This window comes from Maylandia zebra, linkage group LG17 (genome assembly GCF_041146795.1).
Source record: "Maylandia zebra isolate NMK-2024a linkage group LG17, Mzebra_GT3a, whole genome shotgun sequence".
In the NCBI taxonomy this organism is placed as follows: Eukaryota; Metazoa; Chordata; class Actinopteri; order Cichliformes; family Cichlidae; genus Maylandia; species Maylandia zebra.
Window position 1 is genome coordinate 36,015,350 of NC_135183.1, and position 18,221 is coordinate 36,033,570.

The window sequence follows — 18,221 nt, forward strand, 5'->3', positions numbered from 1 at the left end:
AGATGTACGCAGTAATGCACGCTTACTCATTGCAGATTCAGCACAGACTGCAGCCAGCAGCTCTGCAAACCACGCTTAAATTCTGGCAGCTACGAGGCTAAAAGCCACCAACGCTCATTAGCGTTTCTTTTTAAAACCCAGAAAAACTTACAAAGTTGAGGAAAGTCATACAGTTACTGGAACTTTTTTTATCTAAAAGTGAGAATGTTCCAACATTTTAAAAAAATGTCCACAGAAAGACTACTTTCCTGTAATACCCAAATGCCAGTGGGAACCATGTATGCATGAGTGCACTGAGTGGCCTAAAAACAGCATCAGAGGTTGTGTGATGTGACTTCTCCTGATGATATGCAAACAGATGTTGCTGGTTGGACAGTATCCATCTGGCTAGAGGAGAGGAAAAGAGGTAAAGCGAGTGAGACGAGAACAGAGATAAACAACCCATACTTGCATTAAATCTGTTAAATTAGCCAAACACAGCTATTGGCAAGCACATTGGACTTGTTCATCTGCAAGGTGCATCGCCCAAAAGTCAAATGTTGGCATCCCTTTCAAGGGTTTTTAATACCAATCTTTGTCTTGATGTCTGCTCCTCTACCTAATGATAACCTCTCAAGCAGAGCCCCCTCCTGCTTCTATTCTGGTTTCAATGCGCAACTCACAAACCAAAACAAGGGGAAACAATATCTGTCACTATGAGTGACAGGGCTGCTTTCAAAGACACAACTCAAAATGAAAGATACAGCCAACAATTCATCATTTTATCTTTGCGGTCACAAAGAGAGGCCTCTTTGTTGAAATTCATGGGTGGCACTAATGCTTTATCAAAAGGATGAGGGAAAGACTGAGAGCAGCAGTGCTCTGGAGTGAGTTGAAGCTTTCCCTCCCCAAAAAGAAAATCAGTCATTTATGCTAATGTTGCCAGCAGATCAAGTTCCTAATTAGGTCCAAATGAACAATTAGCTGATTGGGATGAAGCTGGAAAAAAGAGCTATCAATCAGAAGATGAGAGCAGTGGGAAGAGAGATGGAGGGAGGACTGAGGCGAGATACGGGAAAACCAGATGAAGAAATTCCTTTGTAGCCAGTCGATCCAGCCCGAGACACAGAAAGGATTTCTAGGAAATGTGTGAGAAACTAAATAGCTGTGTGTCCTGCGCTTGCACACATGGGTGTGTTTACATTTTTATGTTTGAGTGTGCATGCTTGAGTGTGTGTCTGTCCACAAAGACCTGGTCTGCCCATTATGCAACTGGAGTAAGTGCAACTGGACCATTACAGTCCATTTAGGTTTCAAACAGTGAGACAGCACTTGGCACTTAATTTAGTCACACAAGCGTGTAAGAGCATCCAGCTCACGCTCCCAAAGCACTGCCAAGTTTCAAAGTGCTCTCTGACTTGCGGTGCTGCTGGGAACACGGTCTTGTTTGTAGGGAGACTTGATGATGCGATTTCTCCATTAGCAGTTTAGCGACAGAGCAAGTAAACATGCGGTATGTGCCTCTAATATGGATCTCGTCCGCCCAGCATTCAAATATGACTAAACTGTCTCCCGTTACACAAATATGAGAAATACAGGGATTATACTTACTACTTCTGAATAATAATTTCCACATGTGACTGTAACCAGAACTCAGTTGTGCATATAGATTGTACAGAAGAATTCACTGGCTAAGTGTTGTGGGCACAAACAGTCTTCAAATGCATTAAAAAGTTCAATTCCACGTGCTGGCTTCTATCAAGGGTTTGGAATTGTACCAATTCTATCACTTCAGCAAGGTCATGTTGTTGAAGCACTTTATATTATAAGGTAAAAATCAGACAATAATATGCTCCCTATGAGCAAGCCCTTGCAACAGCAGGAAGGAAAAAACAATAAAAAACATGGTAGTCTGGTGCATTTTAACACTAAGAGACCTTTGGCTTGTGCTGCGATCGGTTGACAATAACCAAAGGTTAAATGCAGAGTGGTGTCTGTTGATGCCAATGCAGTTTAGATGTCTTCTGGGGTGGAGAATGCATATGTATGAACCAAAAAAGCCACAAGCTTTCTTAAAGCAATTAAACTGTACTTTTAAATTTAATGCATACACCAATAAACTCAGCTGCCTCTCAGACAGACAGACTGGAAATCCACTGCTTTGCACTGCAGCTGGCACTCTTTCTTCTGCTCTGCTTGGTACATGAATTACTGCATGGAGCAGGTTCTGGGTAGTGTGACCCCCAAAAGCTTGCGGTGGATCTCTGGAGCAGAAGACAGTGCCAGCTGCACAGCTGCAGTCCAAGATGTGAAGAGTTGAAGTCCCTCTGGCTGCGGGACAAGATCGTCTCTGCATTAGCACCTCAATAAAACCAAGGACAATAGATCTATTTTCAGATCCAAGCCAGCCGGTGTGGAAACAGGTTATTGTAAGGGGTGGAGCCACCTGGTTAGCAGCAACTGAACTTTCAAAATAAGAGTGTGAGGATCAGAGGCAAGAGGATTCTCTTTAATGCAGAGAAAAAAAATAAACAATATCGAGAAAGACTTGTCAAATATAATGAGGCATCTGTTAGAATCTGTTTGTTAATGCATCACAATTTGTGTGAAAACTAATTGTGCAAATAATATTCCACAAACTGCCAAAAACAAATGTCTAAACTGGTCAGATTTTGCAGCATTCAGTCAGTATAGCGTATTATAGCCAGCTAATTAAAAAGTTAATGAATAAACATTATAATGAAAAAAAACCAACTAATTTTACTGCAAAAACAGGAGTTAGCAAAATCCCCCTGGGTAGTCCCGGATGGAGGGAAAGGATCCATGACAGGACCCTTTTTCCATGGCAAAGAAGTTTCAGCTCGTATGATAACAAAGCTACCTAGCACACACTGAACTTGGGGAAATGATGCAAACAAGAGCATGTAAAAATAAAAAAGAAGGTGAATCTAGAAAAGAGAAGAAGGAAGTTTGGGATAAAGACTAGCAGCCCATTCACAAGGAAAGGGAGAAATGAAAGCCTGATTGGCTAGAGGCTGTCAGAGAGCGTATGGGATACATGAGAGCTTGTGATTGGCTATACATTGCCAAAAGCCAGAAAATAAAAAGGAAATAAGGTGCTATGATTGGCTCAGTGCCTTAACAGGCTAGACGGAGAGGTATGAGAGCATGCAACTGGGGAAATGTGAAGGCCTAAAATTGGACGTGGAGAGCTTTGAAAGACTGAGATTGACTAAAAGATTATTGAAAGTCAAAAACAGGGAAACGAGAGTCTGTGATTTGCTCAGGGCCATTGAAGACTAGATGGTGAAATCTGAGAGATGCGAAGATCTGACATTGGAGAGTGAGAGGTACGAGAGACTTGGTATAGGAAGTTATTAGAGCCTGAGATTGGCTAGAAGCTAAGAGCACCTCAGGGTCCTTAAGGCTTGAGGTACAGAGAGGATGACATCAGAATTAAGTCTGATATGTAAAGCATGAGAATCAAATGACCATGGCCCAGTGGCTAAGAGAGGAGGATGAAAAAGAGAGGTCTGAATAATGCCGAGGGATTAGACGGCACATGAGCGGTCCAATTCTGAATAAATTTAGACACAGAGGGATTGACGTAAAACTGAGAGGAGGCAGAGTCTAAAATGTATCCAACTTCAGAACGTTTAACAAGAAAACATGAAAAGAAAAAGGAAGAGCACTTCCTTAAGGCTCTTTTGGCTTTGGCATGAATCAGAAATTAACAGCAGAATTGGGTAAAATCAGATGTGGAAATGCCAAACTGAGGACTGAAACAAGAAGCACTCAGAGAGCACAAACCACCCCCAGCTCACTCTTGTTATTCCTAAGGGAATATCACTACATTTTCTAAAAATCCCTTTTCTTTCTTTGTGCTTTTTAAATGTAGTTTTGTAGTGGAGTAAAAACAAGTAGACTTTTGTTGTTTGCACATAAATAAATAAATCTAAACCTGCCATCATGTAATATCTTGCAGACTGCAGAAGACTAAAAGAAACCAGACCTGAAAATAGAGAGGTGGCTAACGGGAATGGACTGGCACAACAAAACAAGGATTCTGCACTTGGCTGAGATGTGTGTTAGTATGCACTGTGACTGGCTAATTTTATTATCTTGATGGCATTTTATGTGTTATTATTATAAGAGAAGCTTATTAGAGTAAAAGAATGATGTGCCTCTAATCGGGGCTATTGATGCTCCGAAGAAACAGATCAAAAATCAACTCGGGCCAGTTGAGTTTCAATTTATCGGCTTTTCCCAGAAGCTGCGTCTCTCATTCTGTAAATTGTGACAGACAAAAACCTCTCTAATAATGCCAACACAAAAAAATCCCTTAAGACTAAAATGGCTAAAAGTCCATTTTATTTACAAGAACATTTTGATTCTTTCTTTCCCCACACAGCTTGGTTTCCTGTCTGCGAATGGGCCCGGGGGAAACTCTCAGGCAACAAGGCATACGAAACAAGCCGTAATTCAAATGAAAGCAAAAGCTACCGTTTAATAACTGTGAATATGTTTGTTGTAGAAACTAAGAAATTGACACTGACAGCTATTTCATTGTGAAGTTTAAATGGGGGGAGCTGCTAGAGGGGTTGAAGACAAAAAAAATGTGAAAAGCAGGCACCACAGAGGATCTGAATGGCCAAATGTTTATGGTTGGGATTATTTCATTAGAAGGTCATCCAATCACAATACAATCAGAGAGGATTCATACCAGTCAAACATGTATTCATGCAGCATAACAATGAACTTAAACATGCATCCAGTCTTAAAGTAGTCTCGCGACGAGAACAAAAATGAGGTCTTGCAACATTCCAGTATTTTCCCAAGTTAGTAGTAAAAGAAGACTTTTTAGCAGATAAATACCCAACCACCACCACCACCACCACCAGCTAGTCCGTCTGCTATTTACTGCAGCACCAGACAGGCAGCTTCCCAGATGAATGTGCCTGATCCCATCTGCCGGTGGATCACTGACTTCCTGACGGACAGGAAGCAGCATGTGAGGCTGGGAAAGAATGTCTCGGACTCCCGGACCATCAGCACCGGCTCCCCTCAGGGCTGTGTTCTTTCTCCCCTGCTCTTCTCCCTGTATACTAACTGCTGCACCTCCACCCACCAGTCTGTCAAGCTAATCAAGTTTGCAGATGACACCACCGTTATTGGACTCATCTCGGACGGGGATGAGTCTGCCTACAGGAGGGAGGTTGAACGTCTGGTGTCCTGGTGCAGCCACAACAACCTGGTGCTGAATGCCCAGAAGACAGTGGAGATTATTGTGGACTTCAGGAAGCACACAGCCCCACTCCCCCCCATCATCCTGACTGACACCCCCATCACCTCTGTGGACTCATTCCGCTTCCTGGGTACCACCATCACCCAGGACCTGAAGTGGGAGCCCACCATCACCTCCGTCATTAAGAAAGCCCAGCAGAGGATGTACTTCCTGAGGCAGCTGAAGAAATTCAACCTGCCAACACGGACGATGATGCAATTCTACACCGCAATCATTGAGTCCATCCTCACCTCCTCCATCACCGTGTGGTACGCTGGAGCCACTATCAGGGACAAACAGAGACTGCAGCGTGTTGTGCGCTCTGCTGAGAAGGTGATTGGCTGCAGACTCCCATCTCTGCAGGACCTGTACACCTCCAGGACACTGGGGCGTGCAGCTCGGATCTCAGCTGACCCTTCTCACCCTGGATACAGTCTGTTTGACCTGCTCCCCTCAGGCAGGAGGCTCCGGTCCATTCGCACCAGAACCTCTCGCCATAAGAACAGTTTCTTCCCCTCTGCTGTTGGACACATGAACAATAACCGTATGACTGTTCCCACCACTAACACCCTACGCTGTGTTCACTGCATCATTCCATGTTTGGCACTGATCACCACCTGCACTCATGTATATATCATGTATATATCTATCTATCTACTTAGCACTTTTAATTCTTATTCTCATTTTTATTTTCATGTCTATTTAAGCTTAATTTATAACAGTATGTTTGCACTGAAGCACCGCAGCAATTTCCTAATGTTGTAAACCCGCTCAACATTTGGCAATAAAACCCTTTCTGATTCTGATTCTGATTCAGTGAGTTCAGTGTTACTTTAACTGATGGCGTGAGAATAGTGAGAGTGAACTAAGTTTTATTGTCAGAAAACAAAAACAAATCGATAAAGGAGGGAATGAAAAATACAGTGATGATGCTTTTAAATATGCAACTGTAGAAATGTCATCTATTGTTACCCTTGAGTGTGGCTGCTTTAAAGTAAGCTAAATGTGTCCCTTAGGGAAAACGTTTCTCTTTGGACATTGGCTGCTTTTTTGTGCTAATTGTCCATCTAGTCTTTGTGCCTGACCATTTTTTCCCCTTTGTTAAGTCGCTTTACACTTATGAATCGCTCAGTAGTAGCTCAAGGCACAAACCAGTGTTTTGTCCACTAATTTACAATTAGTTTGGAGTCGTAGCAAAGAACCCATTTTAAATTCAAAAAGTTTTAAGAAACTGGACAAGGAAGACGTGACAGTTCTAAAAAAAAAAAAACTACATACAACAGATGGTTAATATCTTAAATTTATGCCCTTAAGAAATAGGAAAGAAATCCACCAAGTCAACTGATCCATCTACTGTTCACCGAGGCCTCATTGGCAATGATCTCGGTGGAAGAGTAACTGTCAGGAAGCATTTTTTGGGAAAGAAAACAAGTAAGCCATCAGACAGTCATCTGGTAAACATAGTGAAGGCTATGTCAAGGTTTGGGGATTTTACGAGGATTGATGGAATTATAAACAGGAAAGTACCATCAGATTTTGATCCACCATACAATACCATCTTGGAAGCTTCTGATTGGAAACAACTTCATTTTTCAGCATCACAATGATCCCAAACACACTACCAATGCAATCAAAGCATACCTGGATAGAAGAACACACAGTGGAACACTATCAGTCATGGACTGGCCTCCCCAGAGCCCAGACCGCAACATTGTTGAAGCAGTGTGGGATCACGTTGACAGAGAACAGAACAAAGTAGCCAGTTTTCCTGTACTTCAAGCATCCAAGGAGCTGAAGACCAAGCTCCTGGCTTTTATTGTGATAGCAATGTCCCCCAAAACAATAGTAAACTTCCTTTATATTCAGTATTTGGCCCATACAGATTACATTACCCTACGTTTGCTTCTCTCCCACTCCCTTATGCTCACATGTACTATATTTTAATACACTTGAGTTCCCAATAAAAGTGCTCTCATTTCCATATTTTTCTGTTTCTGCTGTCAGATGAAATGACCATGAAGCAGTGACACAAACACAGCCATTAGGACTAATATAAGCCAGCTGTCACTTTGAAGCCCTTTTTCAACCCTTTTTGCTACTCTGCTCAGCTAAAATACTAATGTTATAACAGCGATGACGTCTGAGAAAGATATCACCATTCACTAAGTTTAGGCAAATGCCTCTGCTGTGATTTCAGCTATATTTATATGTAAAATGATCCTTCTACAAATGGTAGGGACAAAATGTCTTAAGCTTTCTGTTAGCAGCTGACGGCTCGTGGAGGGCAAAAGAGGCAGAAAAGAGGTGCTGCAGTAAAAGTTTTACATTTTTGAACATTAAAGTCTAATTGGGCTACTTTAACCTCCTAGGACCTGCCGTCTACATATGTGGACATCACATTTTGGGTTATTTAGACCAAACTACTCAATTTTGCTCTACATGGGCCTGATATCCACTTATGAGGACATTATACTGCTACTGTTCTTTCAAAATTTTAAATGAATATCCTCATATGTGGCTCTCATTTTTCCTAAAAACAAAAATAAGGTAAAAAAAAAAATCTGGTAATTCTTTGTTTTTACATTCATCGGGCCCCAATATGCCCAAATATCAAAGAGAAATTAAAAATGCATGTCGTGGAAGAGTTTGGGTCTTAGGAGGTTAAACTTTGATTAAAGATTTCTGAAGTTTTAATGAGAATGAAGATTTTAATGTAATCAGGGTTTTTGGGGAGTTGCTACTAGTTGTACTGTAGTTGAAAAATTACATTTTAGTTTTGTGCAGAAGAGAAAAAATCTATTTGTGTCCCCTCCTGAATTCCAAAGGCAGCAGGAAAAGAGGAATACTCGCAACTTTGCAGACACACACACACACCTTTCTCCACGTTGACAGTGAATCTAATGTCTGTGTCTAATGTCCTCTTGTCTGTGAGTCTAATGAAAGCAGAGTGAGTGGGCGAGCATTTCCACCACGCCTGGGTGCACGCGGTCAACCCTCCTGAGCAACATACATACACAAGCACATGCACAGAGACACACAAACGAGCACACACGATGGCACGAGGCTCGGGCAAGTGCCAAAACACAATACAAGATTACACACAAGGACAGTCTCTCCCTCTCCACCTTTCACTTTCTTCCTCTCACATGCAAATGCACTTTTTTTCCATCTGATTCACTCACACTGAGGGATCATTATCTTTGGCACATTGCAGACACTGAGCAGTGATGGGGCCGTTATCCAAGCAGCGACGAGCACACCCAGCATGTCAATCCTCATTAAAAGACTGCAACCCCCGACTCTCAGCGTGGGCTCGGTGATTGCATAGTCATTGACCTACCCTCCTTTGATGTAGTCCAGGAAGGTGACTTCAGTGTCCACCAGGAATGACAGGAGGGTTACCTGTAGGTGATAACACCTCAGTCAGCCCAAGCACTGTCGATGATGTAACAAAGTTATTCTGTCTGACACAATAAGAGTGCCATATTTCAAATCTAGTTCAGAAATCATTCCTTACTGTTCCAGAGTTGAGGTATTTTTTCTTCTTTCCTTTCTTCTTTGGATTTACCACCTAAAGAAAGAGCACATTTTCTCCATTAAATTCAAATATACTTTGTAAATCCATCCCTTAATTTGAGTGTCGTTTATAAGTTTAGAAATGGTAACGTGTTTTAAGTACTTTTGCTTTTTTAAAAAAAAACAACAACACAAAGTTGTCATATTGTCTAGTGCCAGACTGATATAGGATTTTTTAGATAGATAACGATATTTGGCGATTTAGGCGTCAGTTTTGGATGAGCAGGCGACTAAATGCCACATAGCTGAGAGGAGCCGGCCCTTTGCCGCATGTCTTTCCTTCCACTTTCCTGTCAATCTTCACTGTATCTGAGTAATAAAGCCACGTCCCATTTATATTCAACAGTGTTTTAGCAGATAAAGGTGAAAGGCTTAAACGTGAATTGAGCTGCGGTTCGGGGAAGGCCTCAAAGGGGACTGGCAGATCCCCATGTACTACATAGAAGTGAAGAAGTTAAAGAATTGAAAAGGGGAGAGAGGGAGGGTGGGGCACGTAAACGAGAATAAACAGCTTGTAGGACTGGGGGAACCTGTATAGATGAGAACCACATCTCAACACTTTTCAGCATAATTTATTACTGGTTGCTGGATCCTACACACGGCTGCAGTTTTTCAGCCGCCACACACAAACACCAATAACAACAACAGGAACCAATTCATCTGTTTTAAGCTGGCGAGGCAGCACACCGCGCCCCCCCGCCACAGATATCAATAGATCAGCAAACAGCTAATATCATCCCACTACTAAATCAGTCAAGCTTTAATGGTTACACCTTGTAAGCAAACAGTAGCAGATACAGAGCAATGTTAACATTACTTAAAAATAATGTTTCCAGCCCTCTGATAAAAGTAGGCAACTCCTGGTGGAATTATCCGGCTCTTCAGTTGCTAAATCTGGTAAGAGCTCCATTATACTCAGCAGCTATTTTTTAAATATTATTTTTAACTTCATCTGTGCACCATCTCCTCCTGTGAAAGTAACATGCAATGGACATTTAGAGCTTCTTCTCCAAAAATAATTTAGTGTCACAGCCAAAAATACTGTTAAACTATCTCAACAGAGTTTTGGGAAATAAAGGAGCTGATAATTCTCTTTTGGTGCATTCCTACAAAGCTTCCTCAAATATGACTGCTCATAAAAATACTCAATAGTCTACTGCATGTGACTTACACAAAGGTCAAGGGAGATGTCTTCACTTTATATGCAAACATAATAACATCCTTCAGTGTAATACCAATTAGATTCTGTAAAATTAAAGCATGCTTGGCCCTAAATGCTTCAGTTTGTGGGGATAATATGTGATAGCTGAGGTGGCTTTGCAGTATACTTCATATCCCCTTCATCGGTCCTCAGATACTTCCTTCCCTAAACCAGCAGCTACCATGCTAGGACCATTCAGAGACTTGTGTGATGAGGGGACCAGACACAACCTCCTTTTGAATGCCAAACAGTGGATATTAAATCTGAGCTTTATGGTCTAATTTAGCTGTGCCAAGGTTAAACAGGAAGACAGAAGGCCTCGGGGAAACAACATACAAATGTGTGGATTTATGCATTTCTCCTTGGTTCACTTTGGACTGGCACCCGCAAGGACGCATTTGGCTCTGGAGGTGAATTGAAATGTGATTGTGACACAAATACACACAGAGACACACAAACAAAATGCATTTAACACTGCAAAGTCTTTGTCTCGCTTGCTGCAAGTCGAGGATTAAGCAGTACCACGAAAAAGGCCAGAAATCCCAAAATGACTTGTGTGTGTGTGTGTGTGCGCGCACATCTGAGGACTATTAGGCAAACAGCAGCTGTTTAAAATGAGACTCCCCTGTGTGCGTTCTTCTCTGTGTGGTGCCCTGTTAATCAAGAAATGTTGACTCTTCCTGGGAGAAGACAAGCCAGCGATCCATCATAACTGTCAGAGATTGTGTGTCTGTGTGTGTGTCACAGACAGCCAGGCAGAATGGAAAGGAGTTTCGGCTTAGTTTTGGTTCACTCTGCCAGGAGAAATTATTATTTTATTATTATTATTTACACTTTTCAAATTTTTCAAGCAAGTAATTTCCCCAATTATTTCTCCACATAATATATGTGGCCATATGGTTCAGTACTTTTTATGTGTACCAAACAATCTCAATCCTCCTATTTTATTGCAAAGATATTTTTCGATATTTGCTGTTGAATTGCCTCTCAGTATTACTCAGGATGAAAGGCTGCAGTTGTAATAGAAACTTTTGTGTTTGGCAGCATCCAACAGTAAATTATGGTCAGAGGTTACCTTGTTTAGGTGTAGGCTATTAGCTTTATGACTACAGGATGAACTTTGATATGTGTTTAAAAAGAAAAGGCTTTTAACAGTGGGTTTATAAAGCACGTAAGTTAATGTAAACTGTAAAACTCACTAGAAGATTCAGCTCCTGGTCTACTCTCTTTCTGCTCTTTCTTGAATTTTACACTAGCTTTGTAACTGACTATATATCATAAATGTCAGTAACATTTGCAGTTCCTAATCCTTCATATTGTGTATGCAGTAAAATGAAGATTGCCCTTACAGTTAGACAAACAGAAATTCGATGCTTATTGTTTTGATCTGCTATTAGTTCTTAACGCCTCAAGTCAAAGTGCCTTGTTTTTACTTACTTACTTACTTACTTATAAAGGCATTTGCTCTATTATAATTGAACCAACCAACAAAACTTGCATTTTCATCTTTGGTGAGTGAAATTTTGCTTTTTTATTTGAATGTTTGCACTAATTAAACAGTATCTGTGCACCTTGCTAACCATGATAGCTAGCATTAGCTCATAAATTAGCACTTCACCCTCTCATCTCAATGTCATCATTTTTTGCAACAGCACAAATATAGTGATAGATATAATGCTGAACTTAAGGCTTCAAAATGGCGTGCGATATATACCATCTACTGCAAAGTTCATGCTATCAGCAACAACATCAACTGTATCTGTGAAAATCTGTAGCTTCAAATTACTGGCTTTATTAAAACTGGCTTAGAGTCAGTCCCTTCTTCATTTTTCCCTAACACTTACGATACATTTTGACTTCAGTGAAAGCCAAATTCAGAAAACATAATTGTACTCTTTCAGTGTATTGACTGAGGCTGCAGTTCCTCTGGAACTGATGGGGAGTGTGTACACCTACGACTGCTTTAGTCTAACCTTACAAAATTGTCACTTAAAAGTCTGGTAACTAGATCTGCTCAAAGGAAGATTCAGCTTGTTTTAACATTCAATATCCTGTGTTTGAGACAGCTGGCATTATTACTGTGAAATCATTCATGTTCACTAGACTAAAATTTTAGCAATGGCTAAGATTATATAAATGCTTAAGCTAACATAGTGTAACTAATGTTATATCTTGTAGAACCATTAGTAGGAAACTTGGTAGAACGTTAACACTTTCTGTTCTGTACAGTTGTTTCTCTTTTTTACTGTTTACATTATTTAAAGTTCAGTGTATTTTTTGCAGTACAAAATTGAGCATTGAGAATGCTGTAAATGTCCTTGGATTGGAACTAATTACATTTTTGGTATCATGACATCACACACAGGTTAAACTTCAGCAGAAAGGTTCCAGACAAAAAAAACCCCCAAAACACACTGTAAAACCTGTACACTGGTCTCCATAGGAGCTTCAGCTTTGAATTTAAATACACTAACATTCCTATACATGCAGGAAAAACTCACCTCATAGACGTTGAACTGGCTCTGTCCTCTGGATAGTTCTCTGTAGCTGGTGCTAAATTCTCCAATAAAGTCATGACTACAAACAGAAATGAAGAAGAAAGGAGACAAGAAAGAGAGCTTGAAAAAACTTCAATCTTGTCAATTAATTTTAATGTAATTTTTCTAGTTTCTAATCCAGAGATCATTAAAAAGCCAAAAAACCTAAAAAAAAAAAAAAAAAAAAGGCAAAAGAAGTTGTCGTCTTGTGATTTAACAAGATTCCATTTTATGTTTGAAGTTTTTAAATCAACATGAAATGATAAGAATCCCAGAAAAAAAACAACATCATATACACCTCAGAGCAACAATTAGGAGGTTTGTTGTAACGGAGGATTAAAGCAGGATTAAAACACTTCATGGACAAAAATCACTGCCAGCACTTCTTCCCCACTGAAAAAGATACACCAACACACTATGGCTCAGATTAGGAGTGACACTGAATAGATTCCAAAGTACAAAGAATAGAGAAATAACTCCCTGTTAAACTACAGCTTGACAAATGTTGCTGCGTTTTCTTTCTGTCTGAATGCCAGCAGCCAGAATCCAGACTCGTCATTAAGCAGTCAATCGCTGACGATCGTGTACTCAGCTTTCTTACCTACTGAAAACATAGACTTCTGTTAATTATGTGTGACTTAGGGATTAACTGGGTGCAGGAAGCTGACATGTTGAATGTTAACGCAATCAAGACACGAAGTAATAAGGAGAGGCACTGCTGTCTGTTTATCAGTGATTGCTAGCACTGAGGTTATCAGCGCATATCAGATTAATATCTGTACAATAAGCCCTGAAAGCCTTACAGTCACACTCAGCAGTTCTGGAAAACTATCCTGAAAAATGTAAAAATGCAGAGCTTTAACAGTTATTACTTTGATCTTTTCTGTCTTGTTCCTGATCAACTGCTTGTGCAGAACACCTTATTAGATATTGATTTGTACCCCACCTTTACACCAATTAAGATAATCTGAGCCCAGTTAATCACCTTAGACGACCATATTAAAATGCTCAGCTTAACAGAAGAAATAAACAAGCTTGCAGCTTGAGAAGGAATCAAAAGCTATAGCTATTTTCTACAGTGGCCCTGAGAGGCCAAACGGACTGCAACTTAAGAAAACACCAGCAATAAGAAAAATGCTGCAAAAGCAAACAAAACACAACGGAAATAGGAAAAAGCACAGGGAAGTGTTTCTGGGGAGACAATAACCCGACGGACCAGTTGCAGGAACCAAAATATGGTAGTCGTGTTTTATCATGATTCATTTATTACTGATAACGGATTTTTAGGCTAATAGTTAAGCTAACACGCTTACCTTTCATCTTTTCTTTCCTCATAAAATCGATAGATCCTCCAATTCTTTTAAGTGTCTCCCGATGCAATTCTTAGCATATTTTGGTTCCTGCAACTGGTCCGTCGGGTTATTGTCTCCCCAGAAACACTTCCCTTGTGCTTTTGGAAATCTGTTGTTTCCTATTTCCGTTGTGTTTTGTGGGCTTTTGCAGCATTTTTCTTATTGCCAGTGTTTTAAGTTGCAGTCCGTTTGGCCTCTCAGGGCCACCATCATTTTCCCCTCTCATAACAACTTTATGGAGGTGGAAATGTGTTCATAACTCATCTTAACATTAGGAACATCCAACTTAGACTGTCTGCAGTCACTCTCAGATCGACTGGCAAATGTTTGCAAATAATTAAGAACAATAATTAACAGAAAGCAAAAGATAGCAGACTGACTCCAGCTTATTGCCATTTTATCGCATTTTATCACTTTGAAAATAGCAACTGGCTGCGAGTGGCTGCAGACCTGTTGCTATTTTCAAAGCAACGATTTCAAAGGAAAAAGGATTGACGTTCACTGCAAAATGTAACAATAAATGTGGTCATCTCGTGGTCTCCAACCACTGTTGTCTCTAGTATGATTGTTGCCATGGTACAGGGTCGTGTGACCCAGTGTTTGAGTTTTAGCGTATTTTGTTATTAATTTGTGTTCTAGTTTCAGTTTAGTTTATCTAATTTCTACGATGCCTACGTTGCTGTTCTAGTCGTTTGTTTGTGGATCGTTTTGTGTCTTCTCCCCTGTTTTAAGTCTCCCTGTTTTGTGTGTCTACCTGTCATGTTTCATGTCTCTGTGGTTCTTGTTGTCAAGTTCGTGGCATGTCTGCGTCTTGTCATGTTTCCTGTTTATTTTGAAAGTCTTGTTTCCATGTTCTATGTGCTTAGTTTATGTTCATTCTTGTCAGCTGTTTCCTCATGTGTCTCTACCTCCCTGATCTCCTCATTTGTGTATTTAAGTCCTCTTTCTTCCTGTGTTCAGTGTCACGTTGTCGGTGTAACCTTCCCAGTTATGTCTCGTCGTCGTCACAGTTTTCACGGTTCTCATAGTCACAGTCATAGACTTAGTCTTCAGTGTCATAGCTTAATCACTGTTTCATAGTCTTGTACAGTAATTAGTATCATAGGTTTTCATAGTGTGTTTTCCAGTTTAGTTGTCTTCCCTGCACTCGTCTTTGCTTTTGTTTTGCCTTCTGACATCAGCTATAAAAGGCTCGGTTTTTGTTTAAAGTTCGGTCCCATCTCCTCGCCCGTGTCTGCTCTTGGGTCCACCTCACTCACACTCCACACATGACAATTGTAGCATTACACAACTACATATCCCTGAAAAAAATTCAGTCCAACAGGCCTTGAAGTTTGTACCATTTGAAAATGTTCATGTAATATAAACAGCAAAAATACATGTCTGTAAATCTGATTTTAAAAGCAATAGCAGCAGCACAGAAATGCCAGCATTTATTATTTTAGCTGTAGAGTATTTACACCTTACGTGAGCTGAGTGAAGTGAGCTTCTGGAGCCTGTAATGTAAAAGCTTACACGACAGATGACTTGTTACTATAAGTATTTACCTGCCGTCTCTGTCCCAGTCGTACACCTCGATCTTGATTGTTCTGTTAGGGGAGGAGCAGATTAGAATCAGGTTAACAAAACAACTTTTTCTGCTGGTGTGCAGCTAAATTTTATACTCCTGGAGGCATTAAAATGCTTATTTGCACCATGCAACATATTTAAAAAGTAAGACACAATGTTGCAAAATGATGAAGTACACCGAGACCAGAAGAATGCCAATTTCTTTCTTCGATGTCATGGAGCTTTTAGTGGAAGCAGATCCATTCTGCAGCTTATCTTTATTCCAACACACTGTTTGCCTGTCACTGTACACCTCATCTCCAAATACATCTATTTTCTGCATCCTATTGTAGCTTATGAGGAAGCTGGTAGAAAAATAAATAAAAACAGAACAGTCTGCAGGAGGCAGATAATGCTGCGCTATCATGCCATCAACTAATATCTGCAATATGAGGGTTATTTCTGCCTGATAAAAGGGAGTGACACATGGAGGGTGTGTGTGTTTGTGTGTGGTGGGGCATAGAACAAACAGCAAATTAAAACAGAGGAAGCAAAAAACACTCTGCTGGAGAGAATGAGTACTCATATAATCCCAGTCGATTAAGGCTGTTGTTTTCACAGTGAAAAGCAGTTTGGGAGCACGCATGCTGTACCACTTTCTAAACTTGCAGTATCTAATTGGAAATCAAAGCCAAAGCTGCACTTTTTCCATCCTTTTTATCTCCCAGTATGAGAAAGAGTGGAAATGCAAACCATCATTAGAGCTGCTTAGTGAGACAGATGGACATTAAAGGAAAGAAAGCTGTAAAGATAAGGAGTGGGAATGGGCTGTCTGATAATGATGAGCACTCTGATGATGAGTGTGTTTCCTGGCTGGCGTAACGTTGTCTCCTGGAGAGGTACAAGTACGTGCTGATCTGTCTGGCATAAATGTATTTTCATGTGTTTATATAGGCGGGTGTCTTATTAAGTCGGTGTTGTGCCACAGCTCAGCAGGAAACATCCTGTCACGGTGAGCTTTGATGATGTGATGAGAAACTGACAGCAGTTTCACAGCCTCAATGTACATGTTTGTGTGTGTGTGTGTGCTTGAGTGAGAGTGAGCAAGTGATTGCAGGCCGACCACAGCATCTATGCACAGACAGACACAGTTCCCTATTGTTTGCCAGCCTGAGCTCCCCGTTATCTATTTTCCCAGACTGTAGAAACACACACTCGACTCCTGCGTGTCTGTGTTTCTGTGTGCGACTCCACTGAGCTTCCTGACTTTTCTATTGATAAGGCACGCTGTGTCTCACCTCATCCAGTAAGCTTACTGGACCAAACTTCAGATCGATGCTGCTGTCTGTTAGTTTAGCTATGTTAAACCCTGTTGTGTGCCCTTTTCCCACACAGCTGCTGTCGACGCAGGAGACGGGACTCACATGGCTGTCATAAGAGAGGCACACACTTTTATCTGCTTTAATCTGCTTTCTCACTTGGACTTCTGCTGAGATGTAAAGTAAAACAGATGTTGCACAACAAATAATTACACATAGCGATGTTTCTTTAAGATATTCGAGGATATTATGCAAAAATGTGTCAGCTTTGTATTTATGCCTAAATTGTAAAACTTCTAAAGGGGACCTATAATGTTCCTCCTTATATTCGGGCATATATTTACTACTAATATGGTGTAGATATTAGTGGGCAGCACGGTGACATGGTCGGGGTCTTTCTGTGTGGAGTTTGCATGTTCTCCCCGTGTTTGCGTGGGTTCTCCCCGGGTACTCTGGCTTCCTCCCACAGTCCAAAGACATGCAGTTAATGGGGGTAGGTTAATTGATCAATCTAAATTGCCCATAGTTGTGCATTTGGGAGTGAATGTGAGTGCGAATGGTTGTCTGTCTCTCCCTGCGACAGACTGGCGGCCCATCCAGGGTGTACCCCGCCTCTCGCCCTATGACAGTTGGGACAGGCTCCAGCGCCCCCTGTGACCCTGAAAAGGATAAGCGGAAGCGGATGGATGGATGGATATTAGTAGTTCAGGGTGCTGCAAATGCTCAGTTTCAGTTTTTCTCCTCTTGGCTGTGCATGAGTTTGGTGAGAAAGATTTCCCTAACATGCTCATCTTTGGCAAAGTTCACAATTTCTTAAAAGAAAGCTGAATGAAATGCTGGGTAGCCTTTTAAGAAGAGGACTTAAAACAGCTTGTTTAAAGATTCAGAGGCCTTGAGACCCACTAGTCCTCTAGAGAAAAATGTATCTCCAACTGGTGGGTGAGTAGTTGCTGGCTGTCACCAACAGGGTGATTGCTGTGATGATCCCAGTTGTTGCTTTAGTTGCTTACAAATTGCCACAGTCACCCAAGCTTTATATAGAAGACACCGTCAGCAAAGTGATAGTTACAAAATCTGAAGCAAAGCAGAAAATGAGACATTTTACCTTCAAAGCAAAAGCTTTGCTTTACTACTACAGTTTTAAAGCTTTCATTGCACTGATGATTCACCTGGTGACTCCAAATGCAATCAAAGTAATCCCCTGAAAGTTTTCGGTGCATCACTGTAAACCACTTTGTGACCAATTTCACACTAGCCGCTGACAGCAACCTCCAGCAATGCACACTTTTCCCTAAAATCAGTGTTTATCAGCAGATCACTGACATTTCTCTAAGCCTGCATCCTGTGGATTTAGCGGCTGCCAGCAATTATTCACCGACTGATCAGGAAATACACATTTTCCTCTAGTGACCACTGGTTGCCAGA

At 40.9% G+C, this 18,221-nt stretch overlaps 1 protein-coding gene across 1 annotated transcript in view; it reads right to left on the bottom strand.

Moving 5' to 3' along the window:
- The window catches only part of LOC101469944 (copine-8), a 105,125-nt gene that overhangs the window by 19,747 nt on the left and 67,157 nt on the right, over positions 1-18,221 (bottom strand). Inside the window, exons 10-13 of the mRNA XM_004553920.6 lie at positions 15,477-15,518; positions 12,542-12,617; positions 8,781-8,834; positions 8,604-8,665 (exon numbers count right to left, since the gene is read on the bottom strand). Of these exons, the coding sequence (XP_004553977.1) occupies positions 8,604-8,665; positions 8,781-8,834; positions 12,542-12,617; positions 15,477-15,518 (234 nt within the window). The remainder of the gene's footprint in view (positions 1-8,603; positions 8,666-8,780; positions 8,835-12,541; positions 12,618-15,476; positions 15,519-18,221) is intronic.